Source organism: Cyprinodon variegatus, unplaced genomic scaffold, assembly GCF_000732505.1.
Source record: "Cyprinodon variegatus isolate N-32 unplaced genomic scaffold, C_variegatus-1.0 Scaffold118, whole genome shotgun sequence".
NCBI lineage: Eukaryota > Metazoa > Chordata > Actinopteri > Cyprinodontiformes > Cyprinodontidae > Cyprinodon > Cyprinodon variegatus.
Window position 1 is genome coordinate 1,002,276 of NW_015150571.1, and position 20,179 is coordinate 1,022,454.

At 36.4% G+C, this 20,179-nt stretch overlaps 1 protein-coding gene across 2 annotated transcripts in view; it reads right to left on the reverse strand.

Moving 5' to 3' along the window:
- Positions 1–1,931: 1,931 nt before the first annotated feature.
- Positions 1,932–20,179, reverse strand: part of unc13c (unc-13 homolog C (C. elegans)) — a 168,437-nt gene continuing 150,189 nt past the window's right edge. For both annotated transcript variants that reach the window (XM_015375423.1, XM_015375422.1), the window contains 4 exons: positions 16,708–16,855; positions 10,824–10,916; positions 9,472–9,631; positions 1,932–3,538 (listed from right to left, as the gene is read on the reverse strand). In XM_015375423.1, coding sequence (XP_015230909.1) covers positions 3,253–3,538; positions 9,472–9,631; positions 10,824–10,916; positions 16,708–16,855 — 687 coding nt within the window. In that variant the 3' untranslated portion in view covers positions 1,932–3,252. The remainder of the gene's footprint in view (positions 3,539–9,471; positions 9,632–10,823; positions 10,917–16,707; positions 16,856–20,179) is intronic.

Consider the following 20,179-nt stretch of genomic DNA (forward strand, 5'->3'; position numbering starts at 1 on the left):
TTAGGAAGGACCTAAGACCAGTACATTGGATTATTTGTGTTAACAACTGCTTTAATGAGAAAATGTCAGGGGTTTCTTAATACAACTAAATGACAAACATTCAACCAATTTGATGGTTTAATAACTTTAAAAAATCAATTTATTACCCAAAATGCATGCATTGCTTTCCTCAAATATTGATTTATTCAATAATTAAGGAGGAAAAAAAAGGTTTTTGAATGGGAAAGTTGGTTTATTTTGTTGATTTGGTTTTTGATTAAAATGTGAATGAGAGCGATTAATTAATTAGACCCTGTAATTGACTTGATTAAGAATTTAATCACGTCCCTCCACTAATTAAAAGTTATTTTTCTTAATATAGCACAAAAGAATCTTGATTTTTTATTTAAAATTTTGTATTGCTCCCATCTCCCTAGAAGTTAGAAAGTATCATTTCTGCATGCGTAGTCTTAAAAATACACTAGCATCATTTACAAAAAAGGTTAGCAGCACAGCCATGTCCTGCAGGGACTTTACTGACTTTATTATAATAAAATAATACTCTTATTTGTGGTTTAGCACTAGTTTCACAGTACTTGTATCAGACTGTTCCATGTGTTCACTGCAAGTACTGTAGATGATGAGAAATACTGGTAAAACTATTTGGCCCCACACCGGAGCCAAGTGCCAACTTGTAGCGGTATCCTAACTTAAGTACACTGAAACCATCTCTAAGTTAAAAGATTTGACATGAAATCAAAGTATTTTCAATTATTCAGCAGCAATGTTTGCTTTTTCAGCATTTGATTTTTGCAATGTTTAGCTTTACAAAATGTACATGTTAATTGTTTGACTTTTTAATTTCTGACTTTTACTGGTTACAGGTTCATCTCCAGCAAATCTAACATCTGGCTTTGAAAGAGCAAAACAAAAGACGGTAGTGGGAAACCACTGAAAATTTGTTAATGTACATACAGTAGAGAGTGATGGTGAATATGCCATTATTGCAACTGGTTGCTCAGATCAGTGTGTTGCTGCCTGATATGGTCTGTCCACATACTGTATTGTCTTACCAATTTTTGTGTACAGTAAATGCTGCTCCCTACTGTTTTAAACATTGTTTGTGAAAATAAACATTGTAAAAATTGAGCTTTGCACAGACTCTCCCAGACGTTCACACTTGGTCCACCTGAAGTACGCACAGACATCCATGAAGAGAAGTTCACTCAACCGGGCAGCCTTAAGGTATTGCATGTAGCTATAGCAGGGAGAAAAAGGTAGATTGAGCCAACACGTTATGTCAGCATATGCATTTTTAAAAAGTAATAAGGCACATAGCTCCCTTTTATTCATTTAATAACAACCTAAAGTTGAGTGTGAACATCATTGGAACTGGAGAATGAATTGGCTGATATCTAAATGGATACATTGTGTATCCAGTTGCCTAAACTGTATATAACTTATGTAAGTTTAAAGACTCTCAGTTGATCTGAGAGGATTTTCCCAGGATCAAGACTGGTTGCATTTAGGTACAGCTGAATCAGTAGGTTCTGTGCCCTTATGAAAATAGACTGAAATGTACCTTGAAAGCCTGAATATTCATGGAACCTCTGTGTACCATAAGCCCCTATTACGTATTTAAATATATGGTTTTACTGTAACATGAAAAAAAGGTGAAAATGTTCAAAAGGATTTACCGTAGAGCAAATATATATATATATATATATATATATATATTTTTTTTTTTTTTTTTTGTCACGTTAAATTACAGTGTAGCATTTTGGTGCCCTGAGCAAGGAAACCATAATATTAATAATAATCTAACTTTTTTCATGAGAGCTAAAAATGTTCAAAATGACCCAAATATACTATCACTTTTGCACAAACTTTATGCACATAGAAGAAAATTAGACCTTTTTTTTTTTTTTTTTTTTTTTTTACAATATCTCACTAAATATATTTACATGACATACAATTTGCCATCAGTGCAATACATAGGAATGTTGCATATTTACCAAATGTTAGACTCTTTCCTTTATGAGAAAAATAATTCCAATGATAAAAGTGAAAGTAATGTGTAAAATAACATGTGCAACCTTTATAGATTTAGACAGCTTCACAGGAAATAATAAAATAATATCTTAGTATCACCCTATCAACAAAGATTTAGCTTTGAAAAAGTAATAAATCACGTGTACATATATATGTCTTCATACATGTAATGAATTGCTCTTGTACAAATAGGAAATATAACTTTGGCAGTTTATGAGGAACAAATTTATCGGAAAAAAATACAAAATCTCAATATCAGAGTATCAGCGATGTTAAATAAGCTTGCCTTCCAAAGCTCATGTTCACAGTGGTCATTTAGGAAGGCTGGAAGCGAAAATAAAAATAAAATAAAAAAAACAAAACATGAAAACAAAAAGCCAAAGAAACTAAAGTAAATAAATAAGTAAATCCACTCTCTCTGCTAAGACTGTAGCACTGGAGGCTTTTACCAACGTTTTCACGTTTATAAAATTACAAACATCTACGAGGGTTTACATAGCAGTCATTGCCATTTAAAAAAAACTCGGTCTGATTTCAGGTCGACGTAAACTACAAACAGTTTGAAGGCAAGGAACAGGACGCTGATCGGCGGTCACTGTGGAATCATGGGAGAGACATGATTGAGAAGACATGCACAACAGTGCAGAGTGGAAGAACGGGAAGCCATAAATGAAGACTGAGGGTGCAAAATAAAGAGGTCTGCAACAATCAAAACGCCACACGGTTAGAAAATTACTTACACCGGACAAAATAACCAAGCAAATTTCAAACATACTAACTTCACCATAATTCATATATGTTAATTTTGTTTTTGTTTTGTTTTTTTTTCCACTGGTTTGGCACTTTATTGGAACAAATCTCTGCTCAAAAAGACTAAATGTTGTACAAAAGGTATCCATGTCTCATTACAATAACTCGTAGAATATAGTACTTAATAGTGAGCATACGGTAAGTAAACACTTGTACATACTTTAGTTTTAAAATGAACATTCCAACAGATGTTTTACACACATGCACAAAAAACAAACACAACTCTCACTCTTGCTGCTTTGCCAGTTTTGGGCCTCTTTCTCCTCTCTTTGGACGAACTCATTCTGATGCTGTTTCCAGCGTCTATCCCAACGTTGGCTGCAACCATGCTCGCTTTTCTCCACCTGCTATATCTGATCTGAAGACAACACAACTCTTAATACTGCATTTTTTTTCCTAATTTACTTCACACTATGACACTTCCTCCGTTGATCGGGTGTCAGTCTTGAGACGCACAAACTCTTTGGCCACCTCATCATTGGTCCTTTGAGAGAGTATCCTCATGATAGTGAGGCCCGTTTCGTCCATGGTGATGCTCTTAACCAGCGGGTAACAGGCCACGCAGCTGCCCGTTTCTGCCAGCTCTTTGAGCGGGATGACCGTCATGCCGATAATGCGGTCCTCACGGGCAAAGCAGTAGTCTTTTACTGAGATGTGTAGTTCGTAGACCTCTGGACCATGTTCATTACTCAGAACGCTGCAAGAAATGACAAAAAAATATGAGAGAGGGGTTCCATATTATATATTATATCATTATTATAAGTGTGTGAAGTTTGCCGGTTTAAACACTGGCAGTACACTTTTCCAGGGATGGGTCAAATGCAGAAGCCATATTTTCTTACTGTGGATGTAAGGAGAGATTCTCTTTCTTTTTTTTAAACTTCATGGTTATTTAAGTAACATCTCAGCAGAAGCTGTAATTGATTTGACCTATAAGAAGTTCTTTTAGCTGTCGAGGGTTCTCAAACATTTTCAAATAAATACCAATTTCATAAATACAAAGTTTTCCAAGTACAACAATCTTGTGCATTTCAAAGTAGCAGTACATCAGATCCTTTAGAGCTTGCCGTATTATTTCACAGACATAAAACAAAAAGAAAAAAAAAACAATCAAACAAACATCATTAGGGCCACTTCATGATTGACAAGAGGAATGTCCAAATATTAAGTTGAAAAAAAAATTGGAAAGAAGTTCCCTCATAAATTTGACCTAGAGAAAATACTGTTTTGCTCTCCATCCAGATCTTAAAAGTGGAACATAGCTGCTTTGTATATTAAACATATTAGAAAGCATAAAAAAACAGGTGTCATACTGTTGTTATGTTTTGTGCTTTATTTTTCTGTCAATCTGTAAAAAGCGTACCGAAAAAAAGGAAGTCTTATTATAATTATTTCGTGAGCAAACTTTCTTTTGCTGTAGGGGCTTACTGGATCAACATAACACTAGAATATTGTTTTTTTTTTACCAGAAATTTCATCCGGTTACTACCAATGATACTTGTATCTTATTTTAAAAAAACATGGCTGCAGATTACCCCAATCTTATCCCAACTGTCTATCAGAGAAACTGTATATGAAAGCAAACTGAACCCCAACATTTATTTCAGTTCCCAGCTGGATATAACCTGTCAGTAAGCGAGGATGACTGGATGGCATTTTCGCTGTGAAAAGGTTTCTCATCATATGTATGACATGGATGAGACAATTGAGTCATGTTCTGCCAGTGAACATCTCCACTTAGACAGGCCATTATTCTTGGACAGCCAAGCCTTTAAGATTTCTTGTTATTCTGACAATGGGTTAAAGTTAAACATGCACTCCCTGGCTAAACAAGTAAATCATTTGCACATGTCTTTAAAAAAAAAAAAAGAGTAGCACTGTATATAAAACATAAAATATGATTGGGAAATTGTTTTCAGAATAATAAATTCCACATAACTTTTATATTATGTTTAATTAATAACTCTGATTTATGTTATGTTAGTTACATTACCATGTTGAAATTAAAGTGGAGACATGCGGTTGAGGCTAACTGTGATGATAGGAGCAAACAATGTCCTGACTACCTCCTGATAATGGACCTTCCCATCCTATTGCTAAAACCGGGCATACACTGTGCGACATTTTCAATCGTTGCACGCAGCTACAGCTCAAACTGTATGATGTAACCGCAGGGTTTAAACGTTCACAGCTCACAATGGATGTTCTCAGACTGTGCGGCATGATGCTCTAATGCGATCTGCATGCTCACACTGTACGTCTATAAACCACACGTCGGACCCAGCGCAGAGAGATGGCGCTGGTCGGACTCGTCAATCTGGAAGAAGAAGAAGAAGAACTCCCTTGTTTGCATATGCACAGTGCATGAGGTTCTGGTAAATTGGCTGGTAGCTCTCCTTCAACAGCAGAATCTGTCCACGAAGACCTCAAGGGGCCAACTGAATTTCAAACATCTTTGCTTTTCTCTCGACCTTACAATTCCTGATCGGGAGGTGGTCATGAGAGGCTAATTGCCCTTCGTTACCTCCTGTATACTACACAACATAGGATGCACGAGGAGGCTGAAACTCGGCCCGATCGAAAAAAAATTCTCACACAACTGGAAAATCAGCCCGAAAGGGCAAAAAATCTTACAGTGTATGGCCGGCTTAAGGCAGAGCCTGGTCACCTAACATAAGAAGCTCATAACAGCTGCTTGTATGCAAGATCTTGCTTTATCATCATTTATATCTGATGTAGGTGAGTAAGAGTTAAAATACAGCAGTAATGCAAAGGCTTTTTATTAGCTCTCCATCATAATTCCTAGCCTGACGTAGTCCTACTCAATTCTAGTCAGAATATGAGTATGATACTGCTCCATAGAGCTGTGATTATGGGGCGTGTTTCGAACGAACCAGGAAAAAAAATGCCTCTGCACTCAATTGGATAGACCTACAACCAATAAGAACAACGGAGTGCGTGACGTATTTTAAGCAACGCATAGTTGTTGTCAACAAAAATCAAAGCGTGCAGTTGCACGCCTAAAATAAGAAGATGAGCCTTGATCGCGTTTCTCTGTTCCTCTTTTAAAATTAATTTGCTGTCGATATCTTCTAGAACAGACCTAATAGCAGAATCTACACACCTCAACTCTCCAGCGGCAGCCATTGTTGTTGTCACCCAAGCGTGCTTTGGTGACGTGGTTGATTACGTTACTGTTGATCATCTGTCCATCATCGTATAAAGCCCGCCCTGACAATTTGATTGGCCCGCCAGATATTGTGCGAGCATACTCGCGCTACTATTGAGCAATGCCAGACCGAACTTCCCGACCTCAAACGTTGTGGGCGGGACTAAGTTCGGAATGGCACCCAGGCTACATAATTCCTACAAAGGGACACCGAACCAATGCAATGAAATCCCCCTGCTTGAGTTTAGGACTGTTTTATTTCTCAAAAACCTTTAATACAAGACACATAGTATCCTTTTTGAATCATTGGTGTGAATCAAACAATCAAACTTATTAAGGAAATTAGGAAAGTACATCCATTATTCTTTGGTTAATAAGTGGATAAATGTTTCTCTCTGTTGAGTACTTTAAATGTTACTCAACAGTTAATTGTGAGCATAAAAGAAAGATACACTCATACATTAATAGTGATAAGAAAGGTTAAGGTTTTTTTCAGAAATTACCAGATCTTAGGAGGACAAAGGAGAGAGCTGGTCATATTGAGTCATTAAACATGTTCTCCCCTGCTGATCCAGAGCGATCATTGGTGTATAAAAATTGGCAACCATTGTCATCATTCATGCCTATCAGCTAATGTACAACAGTTTTTTATCGGTTGGCTTTAGATTACAGAAAATAAGGTCAGCGGACTACATAGACTTAACAGTTATTCTTCACTGTTGCCACAGCCATATTTCAAAATGACATTATTGGGTGCAATAAGTTTAAACAATGAGGGAAGCATGAAACATCATTTTATTATACTGATTTACCATCCAACTTTTTGCCTACTTCATCTAATTTATGGATTTTGGGATGTGCTGGTGAAGATCTGAAGCCTAGATCTTTAGCCTATCTAAATGTATCAAGTAAAACAACAGTAAATATTAATTGCTGTCTTGGATAAAGTTAGTTTGGTACTCATAGGCGGAAATCATGGTAAATATTTAAACATTTTAAAATGACAATCTTTGGAGGGAGCTCAAACTCTGTGTTTCTCAGCAACAGCCCAAAAACCTGCCTGATCTAAAAAAGAACTGTTTCGAGGAGTGGGCCAAAATCCCTCCTGCAATGTGCAACCCTAATGAAAAACAGCTTGAAACATTTGACTTCTGTAATGTAAACAAACATGATTTTTCTCAGATGTGTAAAATACTTATTTGCAGCGTATCATACAAAGCAATTGTTAAAAAAATCACATATTGTGATAATAAAAAAAAAAATTTATTATGTCTTTCACAGTGGACATGCACCTACGATGACGTATTTTCCTCACTGTAAATATTCAATAAAAGCATGTTAGATAATAAAAAAATAATAAAAAGTTTCCTAATTATTAAAAGATATCGACAACTCACCCTACAAATTGGTTTGGTCGACACATGCACATGTTGTTCCTAAGGTGGAGCTATGGGCTGGTAGTCTGAGAAAGCTCAGTTTGCAGATCGGGTCAAACTAATAATAAAATTCCACCAGTGAGTAGAAGCCAGTAAATCACTTAACACATCACTTGTTCAATAAGTGCAAGAACAGAAACATCCATCCATTTTCTGTCAGGCTTAATCCCAGTAGGGGTCACGAGGGGTACTGTTGCCAATCTCCGGCTGACTATGGGCGAGAGGCGGGGTACACCCTTGACAGGTCGCAAGTCCATCGCAGGATCAGAAACATAAAAAGGGAAATTTTTCCATTTTGTCAAAAACCAGCCACTCATATGAGCTTGGTAACTAAGCAAAAAGCCTAGCTTATGTGACAGATGGGAACAGAGCGAGCAGGGGAAATAGAGATTTTAGAGTTGTGAGAGCCAAACTTTAAAATGTATATGTATTCTTTACTTAAAATTGAGGTAAGAGTTTGGATTATGTTTTGTAGCCCAGTAGTGCTTATATGAATTAAATGTTTGTTTTGATAGATATTTGTTTTTTATTTGTTTGCCAAGATCGCTAAATTATGATTGGTAAAAAAAAAAAAAAATATATATATATATATATATATATATATATATATATATATATATATATATATATATATATACAAAACATTGTTTCACTTCTTTGGGAAAAAACCTGCACTTATTTAATCATGCAATAAGTTTTGTTTTGTAGCGGGCGTGTGCTAATGAAAATATCTCCCATGTGTGTTGTTGCTGTTGTTTGTGAGTGTGTCCAAATGTGAGTCAACCAGGTAATTTTTAATAGTAAAAAAAAAAATAAGAAAAATCGTATTACAGTCATTTTAAGGTCTCCAACACAGAAGCTAAGTAGAAAAACTACAGCAATATAAAGCATCTATAATAAAAATGTCTTTGAGAAAGGAATGAAATGCTTATAAATATGTTTTATAATTCCTTTATTAGGCCATGTCAAGACAGCTATGCACGGAGAGTAAGCAGCAGTTCGACAGACGGTAGAGTTTTAGGTCAGGTTTTTAAGCTTTTCTTTATCAGCATTATGAAATAAGAAAAACTTGTTCAGATGTACAATTATTTACAGCAGGGGTCTTCAATGTTTTCCAGGCCAAGGACCCCCAACTGATGGAGTGGGGACTCCCCAAATTTATATTCATTGTATGAAATTGTGTTATATCAAATTGGTCCTATAGCCTCTCTAATACAAATGGAGTAATGTAATGAAAGTATTTTCACCCTGGGATAATTAAAGTATTAAGGTAGTCTGATTCTGATTCCTGGTTGATGGGACAGGTGTTGTGAATGAAACGGTGCCCAGCTTCCTGTGTGTCGCTGAATGTGTACATTGATGACTGAAAGACATATTCTGCCTCAATTTATCTGTTTACTGTTGAAGATCTCCGATTTACAGTATTATACTTTCATAGAAAAACCTCAATAAGGGTAAAATATGAATTAATAAAGAGCAATACTAAAGCTACAAATATTACTTTCAGAAAAAATATGTATGATACGCTGAAAAGCTATCAGGGAGCAAGAGAGAGAGAAAGAGTGTCCCCCCCAAATAATTACTGTACTCACTGAAATTTCTCTTTTTAGAGAATTAGATTAGATTTCCGCCCCTGAGTATAATACTGTACAAGACAGTACTTTTTTGCCACTCAGTGACATTGAAATCCTTCAGGTGTGGTTAACCTCAGCTTGCTTGGCTCTGCGCCTTACACAGTGTGTGGGGGATTAGATTCACAAAGCAGTCACTTACATTTTCTAGCTGTTTTCTAGGGACTTCTAAATAAATCTAAATAATTAGATCCTAGATAATTAAATTAGATCCTCTCGATAAAGTAATAATAGGGAAGGTTGTAAAGACTCCTTTTGCAAACAGGTCAATTGTTCTTATTTAATTTAGGTTAAAGCAAACAAAATGCAGTATATTTAAACAATGGGGACTTTCTTTATTCCTCTTTCTTGATTTACTTGTTTGCAAAACTTTTTAACAAAAGTTGATACTCACTACTGGAATGTTTCATTGTATTTTGGAGACCAGTTGTTGTTCTTGGTCTTGGTGCTGAATTTGCGCTTCTTGTCAGCAAGGTGTGGACCGATAGCGTTGACCTCCACAAAGGGCCGGAACATAGCGTTGGTCTGCCACATGAGGTTGTTCACTCCAACCACTGAAATTAAGAAGAAACAATAATTAATATTGAAAAAGACCCTGAATGGGGATTTTAAAAGTCTGCTTCCTGTCCAATAATAAGAAAATACTAAAGCTCACAAAAACAACAGGACCTTTTAAAGGTCGAAAGCTGTTAGCAGCAAAAGAAAAAAAAAAACAAACAACTTTTTAATACAAACATGTTTTTAAGAGATGTCAAAAGATGTTTAATTGCTGTTAAGGTCTATTTAGATGGTAAGAAAGAGCAAAGCTTTAGGCAAATAATAGAATGGGTTAGGGTTAGTGACCTTAGAAAAATCTCTGTTTTATCAGTCTGACATTTCATCTCTTTTTCTTGTTACATGGCATACTTAGACATTGTCCCTGTCCTTGTACCCCTAAACTTAACAGAAATTCACATCTGCTCCATAAATTCTTTGAAATTCTGCTATCCGGCAAATAATAGAGTATAAAAGCTAGACCTCACAGAGATAACAGCTTCCTTCCACATGTATTAAAACTCTCAACTGCTAAATAAATATTAATCTCCACAAAAATGAAAAACATATAACTAATTTATGATTTAGATTGACCATAACGCCTCATCAGATTTTAAATTGATTTGATTTACACAAATGAAAATGAAGTGCTAAATATAAATCCAGCAGTATGTTTATTTCATACTTGGCACTGGTTGTTAATTGACCACAGACAGATATGAAGGGCCATAAGTATAGTTCGTTTTATAAAAAAATAAAAACAGACCTAAAACGAAGATAAGACGCTTTTGTCTGACACTGATAAAATGTTGGCAGTCATCTGATAATCTCAGAATAACACCATTACCATCATTACCGATTTGAATGCTATCTGAAAGCATGCTTTCTGGGGAACATAATTCCTACCTTATTTTGTATTTAAAACACTAAACACAAATTAGATAACAAGACATGCCAGGCTGCTATGGTTTTTCTTATATATATTTTTTTACTTATGAAACAATTGTGCTGAACACTGCAGCTCTGATACAACTGTATTTTATAATAATTAAGGTTTCACTGTGATTAGTTTAGGTATGTCAAAATGTTTATTAACCCTCTACTTATTTCTGAAATAACAGTTTCCAACAATAATGCCACTGTAATCTGCAGAAGAGAACACTTCTGATTTAAAAAGACCAAAGGCAGGTCTGAGTGTAGGAGGAATCTCACCCTTAACGCTGATTTTGTGTTCTCCTGTGCCAGGGTGAGAGATTAAAGTCACTTGCATTGACACCTCCCCCACGGATCCATTGGATGACTGACCTGGAGAAACACCAAAACAGCAACAGGAACATTGGGAGATGCATAAGAGGGAGAGTCGGAGAGGAGGCCAAGGAGAGGAGAAAGAAAGAACAGAGATGACAGTAAACATTCAAACCTGTGGGTGAAGCTTTTTATATGGATGAGATAGCCAGAAATACCTCCCAAGAGCTGTGTATAAACACCTTTCCATGTCGAAGCAGAAAGATTATAGCTGGAAGGACGGACTACATCATAAACCAACAGCAACAAAATAGCAAGTACTGCCAGGTTTTTCTCACTTCAGACAAAACAAGGACAACAACAGAGATAAAATGAGAAACAAACCATATTGTGTTTGTTTTGAAAACCATGGAGCAGCAGATGGAAAACAAGAGGTACACTATATAAATATATTATTCCTCATTAAGAAATGATCACAGTCAAGATGAAAAGCAATAAAAATGATGTGACTTCTTGGCTGTATAGTGCCCATTAAGGTTTTATATCCTGAACTGTACCACATTTTTTCCCATTGCGGCAGTAAACTTTGTTGTATTTGATTGTCAGTTTAAAACAAACATTTTCCAAAACCTTTTGCAAATAAATTTGTGAAAATATTGGCATGCATTTGTGTTGTGAACCATTTCAAAATAACGCCCCTACACTATTTTTAGTTGAGGTAAATTTTCTAAGTAACGAGGGCAACTTGACTGAATCATAATCAGAATAACAACAGAATAACATTTGCTAGAAGTTAAATGTATAAATTAAGTGGTACAGTATAAAAAGCCTTTAACTCCTCACTGAGCTTTGTCCAATCAAAACATTACTCCTCAATACTCCAGAAATCCCAAGTTCTAAAAACTCATTTCAGGGAGATGCTTAACACCCCCCACCCCACCCCCGCACAACGAATCCACACCATGCCCCATACATACACACTTAAGGCCAGCAACTTTTCAACAACTGTTTATTAACTAACTCTAAAACAGAACAGTATTGGTCTTTTATTTTCAATTTTCAATACTTTCCATCTTGTAGTCTTGAACATCGTTTGTGCTTTCTGTTTTTCATGGGACTTCAGCATACAGTGCAACCCGCCACGATGTGATCATTCCTCACCATGGCCGGTTCTAGACAGGGGCCAACAAGGGCCAGCGCCCCTATAAATCATGTCCTGGCCCCTGTACTGAAGACATAATACTTAAAAGAAATTGTAATGATGATCTGAGCTGGAACAGACATGGTTACTGGTAGGTTCTTTGGATCTATTTCATTCTTTTCCTTACTATATATTCAAAAACAATAGGGTGATAGCTTCAGTAGTACTGAGATAGAATCCAAGTTGTCATCTGTTAATTTTTTTTTTTTTTTACAATTAAAAAATGCTCTAATTTTTTCAGATGAATTTAACAGTTTTTTCTTGAGTTCTAAATCAATTTTTAAAGAAAATGGTAGTTTTAACTTAAATTAAGTCAAAAAATATGTACAATTCCTAAATTATAAATGTATATTGACCTCATAAAAAACATAATTTCTACTGAATCAAATTGAAAAGAAATTTCCCTTCCTGCAGCTCTCTTGCACTGTTTTTTATTTCTTGCTTTTCTGTGCCCCCATGAAAACCTGCTGGCCCCCTCCTGGCCCCCTGGTCCATTTGGTCTAGATCCGCCACTGTTCCTCACCTTCAATAGACGTGGATATACTTAAGTATATTCTGCTGTAAAATTAGTCCTATATTTTTGTTTTTTACTCGAGGATTGACCCTCTGCCCTTTCACAGGATGCACAGCTTTTAGTGGTAACTAGGTGACTGCCAGAGAGTTACCCCAAACTTATAGGACTGATCTAATCAGCTCTCTGACAACCAGCCGCCTGGAACGCTGGTTGAACAGAGTATCGCTTTGGAGAGATACACTGCACAGGTTTCACCAGAAACCTCCTCCCCACACCCCGATCTCTGTTGTTGTTCCTGCACAATCACAGCAGTTCTAATCCGCACATGGTGTACGAATTATGTCTGATAATTATGTCTGATACTCCGACTAAAAACCCTTCTACACAAAAACAAATAAATCAATTGTCAGTATTCATATTATGTAAAAAAAAAAAAAAAATCTGTGACCCACTGGCTAAATTTTGAGACAAGATTTCTGTTTACTATTCTTAAAGCGTCAATATCATTCAGTTGTCCAAATTCTATCTGAATAAAAACTGAACACTTTGACCTATTTATACAAAAACACAACTCAGGTTTATGTCATTTTTGGTAAATTAATTATAAAAACCAAACGCTGTGCATGGCTTAAAGAATCACATACAGTTCTATATAGGCCAGGTAAGCAGAAACTTTTTCACCTACACACCACCTATCTTATTATAAATATCCTCACCATGAAACCTAGCGGTGACTAACATTAGGACTTTGGTATTATTTTTTTCTACAGCCAAAGGGAAAGTAGTTAGAGCTGAATGAAAGATTGCTCTAGTTAAAAATACACAATATTTAAGAGGAAACTTGTTGGACAGGACCACCTTTTACAGTTGCATTTTCTATCTGCTTCTTTTTCTATGTCTGCTTCTGTCTCCTTGAATCCCAGTCGGCCTCGGCAGATGGCCGCTCACACTGGGCCTGGTTCTACTGGAGGTTTCTTACTTTTAAAAGGGAATTTTTCCTCTCCAATGTCGCTACAAGCATGCTTAGTGTGAGGGACTGCTTTCGAGTCAATGAGTCGATGCAATCAACTGGTTTTCCTTAGATAGAAAACTTTGAATCAATTTGACTGTATGATCTGGTGAACTATAAAGTGCCTTGAGATTACATGTGTTGTGAATTGGCGCTACATAAATACACTAAATTGAATTGAAACTCTTCCAGCTGGACAAAACCTAACTTACAAGAAAATCTATACTAGAACGGTTTATATACGGTAAAAAGATATTAATTTATAAAAAAAAGTCCCATTCGATCGAATCAGACTGACTGAGCTATTCTACGAAAACAAAAGGGCAACAATTGCAGCCTCTACATGGTAAAGCTGGAAGTGACATATTAAACAAATTAAAGAGTTAGTTTTAAAATGACTGTTTATCCTCAAATATACCTACATCTTTTGTGCTGGGTTAGTTATAAATTTAATTCTAATATCCAGTTAATATCAAATAATTTATAAATCAATATGTTTAATCAAAGCAACCTGCCCAGTTACGCCTTAAATACAGTTTCATCAATGGAGGACAAACAGTTACAATGAATTGCTGACAATGTATGTCACTTTGTCTAATGTGGGGAGTCCTTTCCATTTCAGCTATCTGATGTTTTCCTGAACATGTGGGGGAGAAATAAAGATGTTTACTCCTGAAAGGTATGAGGCGGTTCAGCTGACGAAAGGGCGTGTTGATCTGATGTCTAATCAATAAACGCCAAACTCGCAGTGCTTATTACTACCGGTAATTAAGAAACTAGCCAGAGATTTATACTAATGATGCCTGGAGATGCGGAGAGAAGGGCGAAAAATACAGCTCTCTTGCAATGCTGAGGTCTAGTCTGGTGGGAAATTAAACCCCTGCAATGACATATTATAGTTCCAGGATGACAGGATGATAGATTCAGTGTTTTTTTTTTTGATGAGTCACAGAAAATTCAACAAATAAGGAGATGCACAGAGTATCTGAGAAACTGAGAGAGTTTGAGTGGGATTAGATTTGTAAATGAAGATGAAAAGGATTAAAGGCAGATACAATAATAGATGTGTTGAGCAGGATAAAGTTTAACTTGAACAAATTGTGAAAGAAAATGAAAGACAAAGATAAGATGTTAACTGTCACATTACTCTCTTACTATAAAGAAACTAATCAACATTAGACTTTTTAGTAGATAAGCTGTATTATACTCTAGTGAGATGACTATAAATTAAAAAAGTGCTCCTGGGAAGTTGCTGATGAAGATTCTCAGTCATCAAGGTCATAATCATTCCAGAAAAGTTAAAAAAACAATCCTCTGGACATTTTTTCCAAGTTTGAAGACGTTTCGCTTCCCATCCAGTTCAAGGCTTTATAGAGTGGAACAAAAACAAAGTCTTCTTTTTGCGTAAAAAACATATAAATTGAACATGACGAGCGGGTCTGCCCCTTTGAAACGTTAGCCTGTAGCTTTCAAAAACCTACAATTCAGCCATTGAATTGATTCCTTCCCACTATCATCGCAACCCCCACCCCATTATAGGGGAACAGAGCACCTTGTCTCTTCACCCAGGCCAACAATTCCCTCTAACGACCCAACTTTCTGAAATATAGACAGGTTTCGGGTATTACAGGTTAACAAAGAAACCAAATGACCCCTGTTCCAAAGGACCCACCTGTCAATTTGATGTTTAATTTGCATGTGTCTAAGCCGAAAACAATGCTTTACTTTAGTCCACTCTATAAAGCCTTGAACTAAACAGTATTTCTGACATTTTGAATTGAAAAAGCTTCCTGGATGGGAAGCAAAACATCTTCAAACTTGGAAACAAACTCCTAGGAAGTTGAAAGTGTCTCTAGAACCTCACCCCATCGATTAACAGAGATGCAAAAAGCTGGACCACAGTAAATTTGCAAATTCATTAGAATATTGAAATTTAGCAGGGGAAAAAATTTGCATAATAAATAGATTGATTACATTTCATTCATTTTCCCAGAAATTTTGGACACAAAGTACCAATCAACATACAATTTTGATAAAAGCCCATCAATATCTGCACTTATAGGCATCTTATTGGGCAACCTCAGATAAAGGAAGAGAGCACGGTGAATAACCTAGAAAGGGCAGAAGAGGGATGAGTGACTTAGAGGGGCAGGAAGAGGAGAAACAGGGAGTTATCTCAAAATAGCACACAGCAAAAAGCTGTGCAACTCTTCCCATCTGCCAGTCAGTAAAAGCAGTGTGGCTGGTTGGCCTGTTGGCCGCCTGGCAGATGAGCCTTCTCCTTCAGCTTTTCTGCTTCTCTGCTGCTCGCCTATAAAGCATCTGTGGGTTAAGGAAACTGAGGCAAGCAGGAGGTATGAGCTCCAATGCCCCACTGGGCAGCATTCCCTTGTGGGGCTCTTTGGACACCTGAGGGGATTTCTGCCTCGTTCTAGACAGTAATTGGGTGGGAGGTTAGACTTTCTAAAGACATAAAGTGAGACAAGTAAGTAAGTGAGTAAATGAGGTCAAATAAATAATGACAGAGGTAAAAAAAAATAGCTCAGGGGGTTTTAAGATTTACACTTTTCAAAACAGTGGTTGCATGTGCTCAGAATATAAAATGTGGAAAATAAACTTTGATTATATATCTGAGGCTAGAGGAGCAAAAATAACAGTCTTTTTTCCACTCTTGAATAGACAAATGATTCGAGCTGTGAAAAAGAATGAATGCTTGGAAATAAATGCATAACAATGATACAAATACTATAATGTAACTGCATCTGTGACTGATGGGATTGACTGAACTTCCAGCAATCAATTCTTAAACAGAAGAGCTTTAAGCTAAAACAATTGAAGAAAATTGTATTTTTCTTCCACAGAAATAATCGCTGGCAGACATTAGAGAGAAGAAATGGAAAAAAGAAACAACAGATATTCTCTGAGCCAGCTCAGCTGTATATTGGAATATTTTCTACTAGGTGCCATGCTCTTTGAATCCTCACCTGTCTTCTATATAACAAAAAAAAAAGAAAATTCACATATACGTATTATTCAAGTCATGTAATGTTTATTTTGAATTTATATGTTTGCTTATTAAGTAGATAACCAATTATTATTTTTTTAGAGACATTCTTTTAGCCCTTACCTTGAGAGTTTTGGGTGCATATATATTTTTTGATCAAGGCATCTGTAGGTTGAGTGTAAAGGCTGAGAGCATATTTGAGGGATTTCATGTCAGGGCTCTTTTCCAGGAAGGTTTTCTTCAGTCCATTCCCACCAGCATGGAAGTATTGCTGCAAGAAAAGAGGAGAACCCACTTTCTTACTTTAAGCTCTTTAAAGACAACATGATTTTGAAGATAAGCTGAAAGATGAAAAATATCTTCAATGTATTTGTAGAATAGTTTTTACATGTGATTCATAATTCAGACAGGATTGGATAACAATTTTTTTTTAAATGCAAGAGTAAAACAAATATACTTTTTCAGTAGTTAATTACTAAGTTTAATTTAAAGCTGGCACCTGGTTGGTTTGGTGGGTTTTGTGCTGATAGATACAATAACTGAGTATAAACAGAGCTTTTCTTTCCTTAGGGCCCTGTCACACCTTGCCGATTTAGACAGCGGATGCCCGAAGTCCCATAATCTCCTAAAACACTGGCATATGCTGAACTTTCAATGTATATTTTTCAATTTTGGGCGTACATGTAGCATGTTGAACGACAGCCTAACTTATGCATAACGCACGGCAGCGTAATTCTAAGAAAAAAATGACTTATTTACTGTAGATTAACATTTTTTTTTCAGTGCAGTTGAAGCAGATTCAGCATCATGTCTGCTAGGAAGTTTATTGGTCGTGGGCGTGAACGCAGGGAGGATCCATCACACTGACCTTCAATCTCCCCCTATGATGGGGATGAAGTCTGGAGGAGAAGTTACGCATAGGTTTTTGATAAGCTGGACGCCACGACTTATGAGTAACTTACACTTAACGTATGTCAACGGTCAGATAACTTACCTGTAAGTTATGCCCCACGTATAAGCATATGCTGGCATACGTCTCAACCCACTCACCGCATGTGGATGTGTGCCAGCGTGCTTCAACGTACTTCAGCGTGCTCATAACTTATACAAAACGTACCGATAACTTATCCAACGTGTGCCAGCATTTTTGCCAGATTTTCCGTACGTCAGACATACGCTGGTCTAAATTGGCAAGGTGTGACAGGGCCGTTTTAAAAGCTACATGTGAAAAGTAGGTGGACAAATAAAGGAAATTAGGAACCCGTTAGGAAAGATCCATTTCAGTTAAATGGCATATTTTAAAATAAATGTCTTTTAAAGGAGTCATCACCCAGAAATCTGACTTTTTCATGTTAAAACTTGTCTATTTGTGCTAGGAAACAGAAAATCTGGTGCATTAAATTGGCTTGGTTTTTCGTGGGCTCGTTGTTTAAACCAGAAAAGCCCAAAAGGACACTCTAGAAAACATCCTTGAGTCTTGATTTATGTCAATGGTGGAAGGATCCAAACATTAGACTGGCTTGCTGTCACTATTTTAACTCTATTTCACCAAAAAACGTTATTCTGACAAATAGGGGACTCACTGCAGTGCAATCGGTAAGTGTTGCTGCCTGTGTTACTTTTTAGCAGAGATGGGAAGTAACGGAGTACAAGTACTTCATTACTGTACTCAAGTAGATTTTTCTGATATTTTTACTTTACTTTACTACTTATTTTTATGGCGACTTTTTACTTCTACTCCTTACATTTTTACACAAATATCTGTACTTTCTACTCCTTACATTTTAAAAAATTGGCTCGTTACTTTAGTTTTGAATCATCTCAATGGAGTTACCGTTATTATTTTTCACATCATCAATACCAAATTCAATCTAATTGGATGGGAATCTACGTTGCATTTGACGCACCACTACAAGATGAATCGACAGATTCGGCGGTATTCATTCGCGGCAAATCATTGCAGCTTGGTGGCGGTGGCGTTAGCATAGTAGTATGGACGACGAGATGATTGAAAATGAACACAACGGAGATCTAGTCCTATTGGCAGACATCCATTTAAAATGTAGGCAACGGCATGAAAAAAGTGGTTTCTACTTTTACTTTTATACTTTAAGTAAATTTACAAGCCTGTACTTTGTTACTTTTACTTGAGTAAAGAAGTTTAATCAGTACTTCCACTTTTACCAGAGTATTTTTTAACACAAGTATCTGTACTTTTACCCAAGTACGGAAAGTGAGTACTTTTGCCATCTCTGCTTTTTAGTTATTGTGTAAGAGACCAGGAAATGATCGTAAATGAACCATGACAAACTGCTAAAGTTGCTAATCCTAGATCCACATGAATGCACACAAACAAGTCAAATTCTCATGCCTACCCTTGGAAAAAAAGGGGTCTTAATGAGCTTTTCACCAAAAAATCATTAAACATAATTAAGAAAACATTGTCAAAAGAATTGTGTAAATAAAATACCAGATTAAGAACTCAGTTCAAACAAGTTGAAAATATATACTGCATATAATTTAAAAACAGATACGTTTAAGAGTTTATTTCTATCTGTTTTGATGATTACCTCTTATAGATTATAAACTCACAATTCATGGTCTTTGACAAAACCCCACATCCAAATATAAGACCAATATTTTTTTTTATTTCTGCGGGCTATCCAGGTCACCTAACAGTCACTGACATCCCCGACAAGGACGGTATGCTATAAAAGGTCATTGGGAAATAAGGTATCTGTTCATAGAGTGCTGTGTCCAACCATATTAATGGGAAGATGAGTAAAGGAAGATTGTTCCTGAAAAAGCTGCACAAGGTTACAGCCCAGGTGCATAGGAATAAAGGCCTTTAGAGGATTGGAAAGAAATCTTTGTTCGGGTTTAATGGAGAGTTGCCTGGTTTGGACTGCTGCTAAAATCAATGCTTCTAGAAGCCCTATATACAGACTGATCCAGGACAAGATGAGCAACTGTTTTACTCTTTCTTTAAAGTCACTACTGAACCAAACCACCAAACCAACTTCAAAAGTTTCTTTCTTTCTTTTTTTTTTTTTACCTGAAGTAAAGAGAAAAAAAGGGCTGTCTTGTTGCTTAAAGTTCCAAGGTTCTTCTTTCAAATTTAACATTTATTTGGGAACAAGTTCCAAAAATCAAGTAAAAAGGTAAAGAAACAAAATTTCTAACAGGTCCAGTGTGAAATGTTAATGGTCAGTGATGATTCACAAAGTCATTTAACCAGTGGGTGTTTGCATCCAAGGTTTTTTACCACCTCAGCAGCGATAGAGGCTTGTAGCCTTCCTCCCACGCCTCAGGAACTCAAGTCAAAGGAGCACGAACCCAGTGTTGAGAGCATAAACTATCCAGTGCATTAATAACTTTTCAGAAACACCAAATCTTTGTTTTAAGAATCCCCGTTTACTGTTATTTGATCAAATTTGAGATTTAAGAAAATAAGGGCCGGATTTATCAAGATCCAATTTTGCGTGCAGTAATTTGCGCTCGCAAAGTGGAATTTTGCGCGAGGGGCTGAACCATGGTTTGCGGGTGATTTAACAAGAGCGATTGCGTAACTGGTGGCAGGTGGAAAACTGTTGGT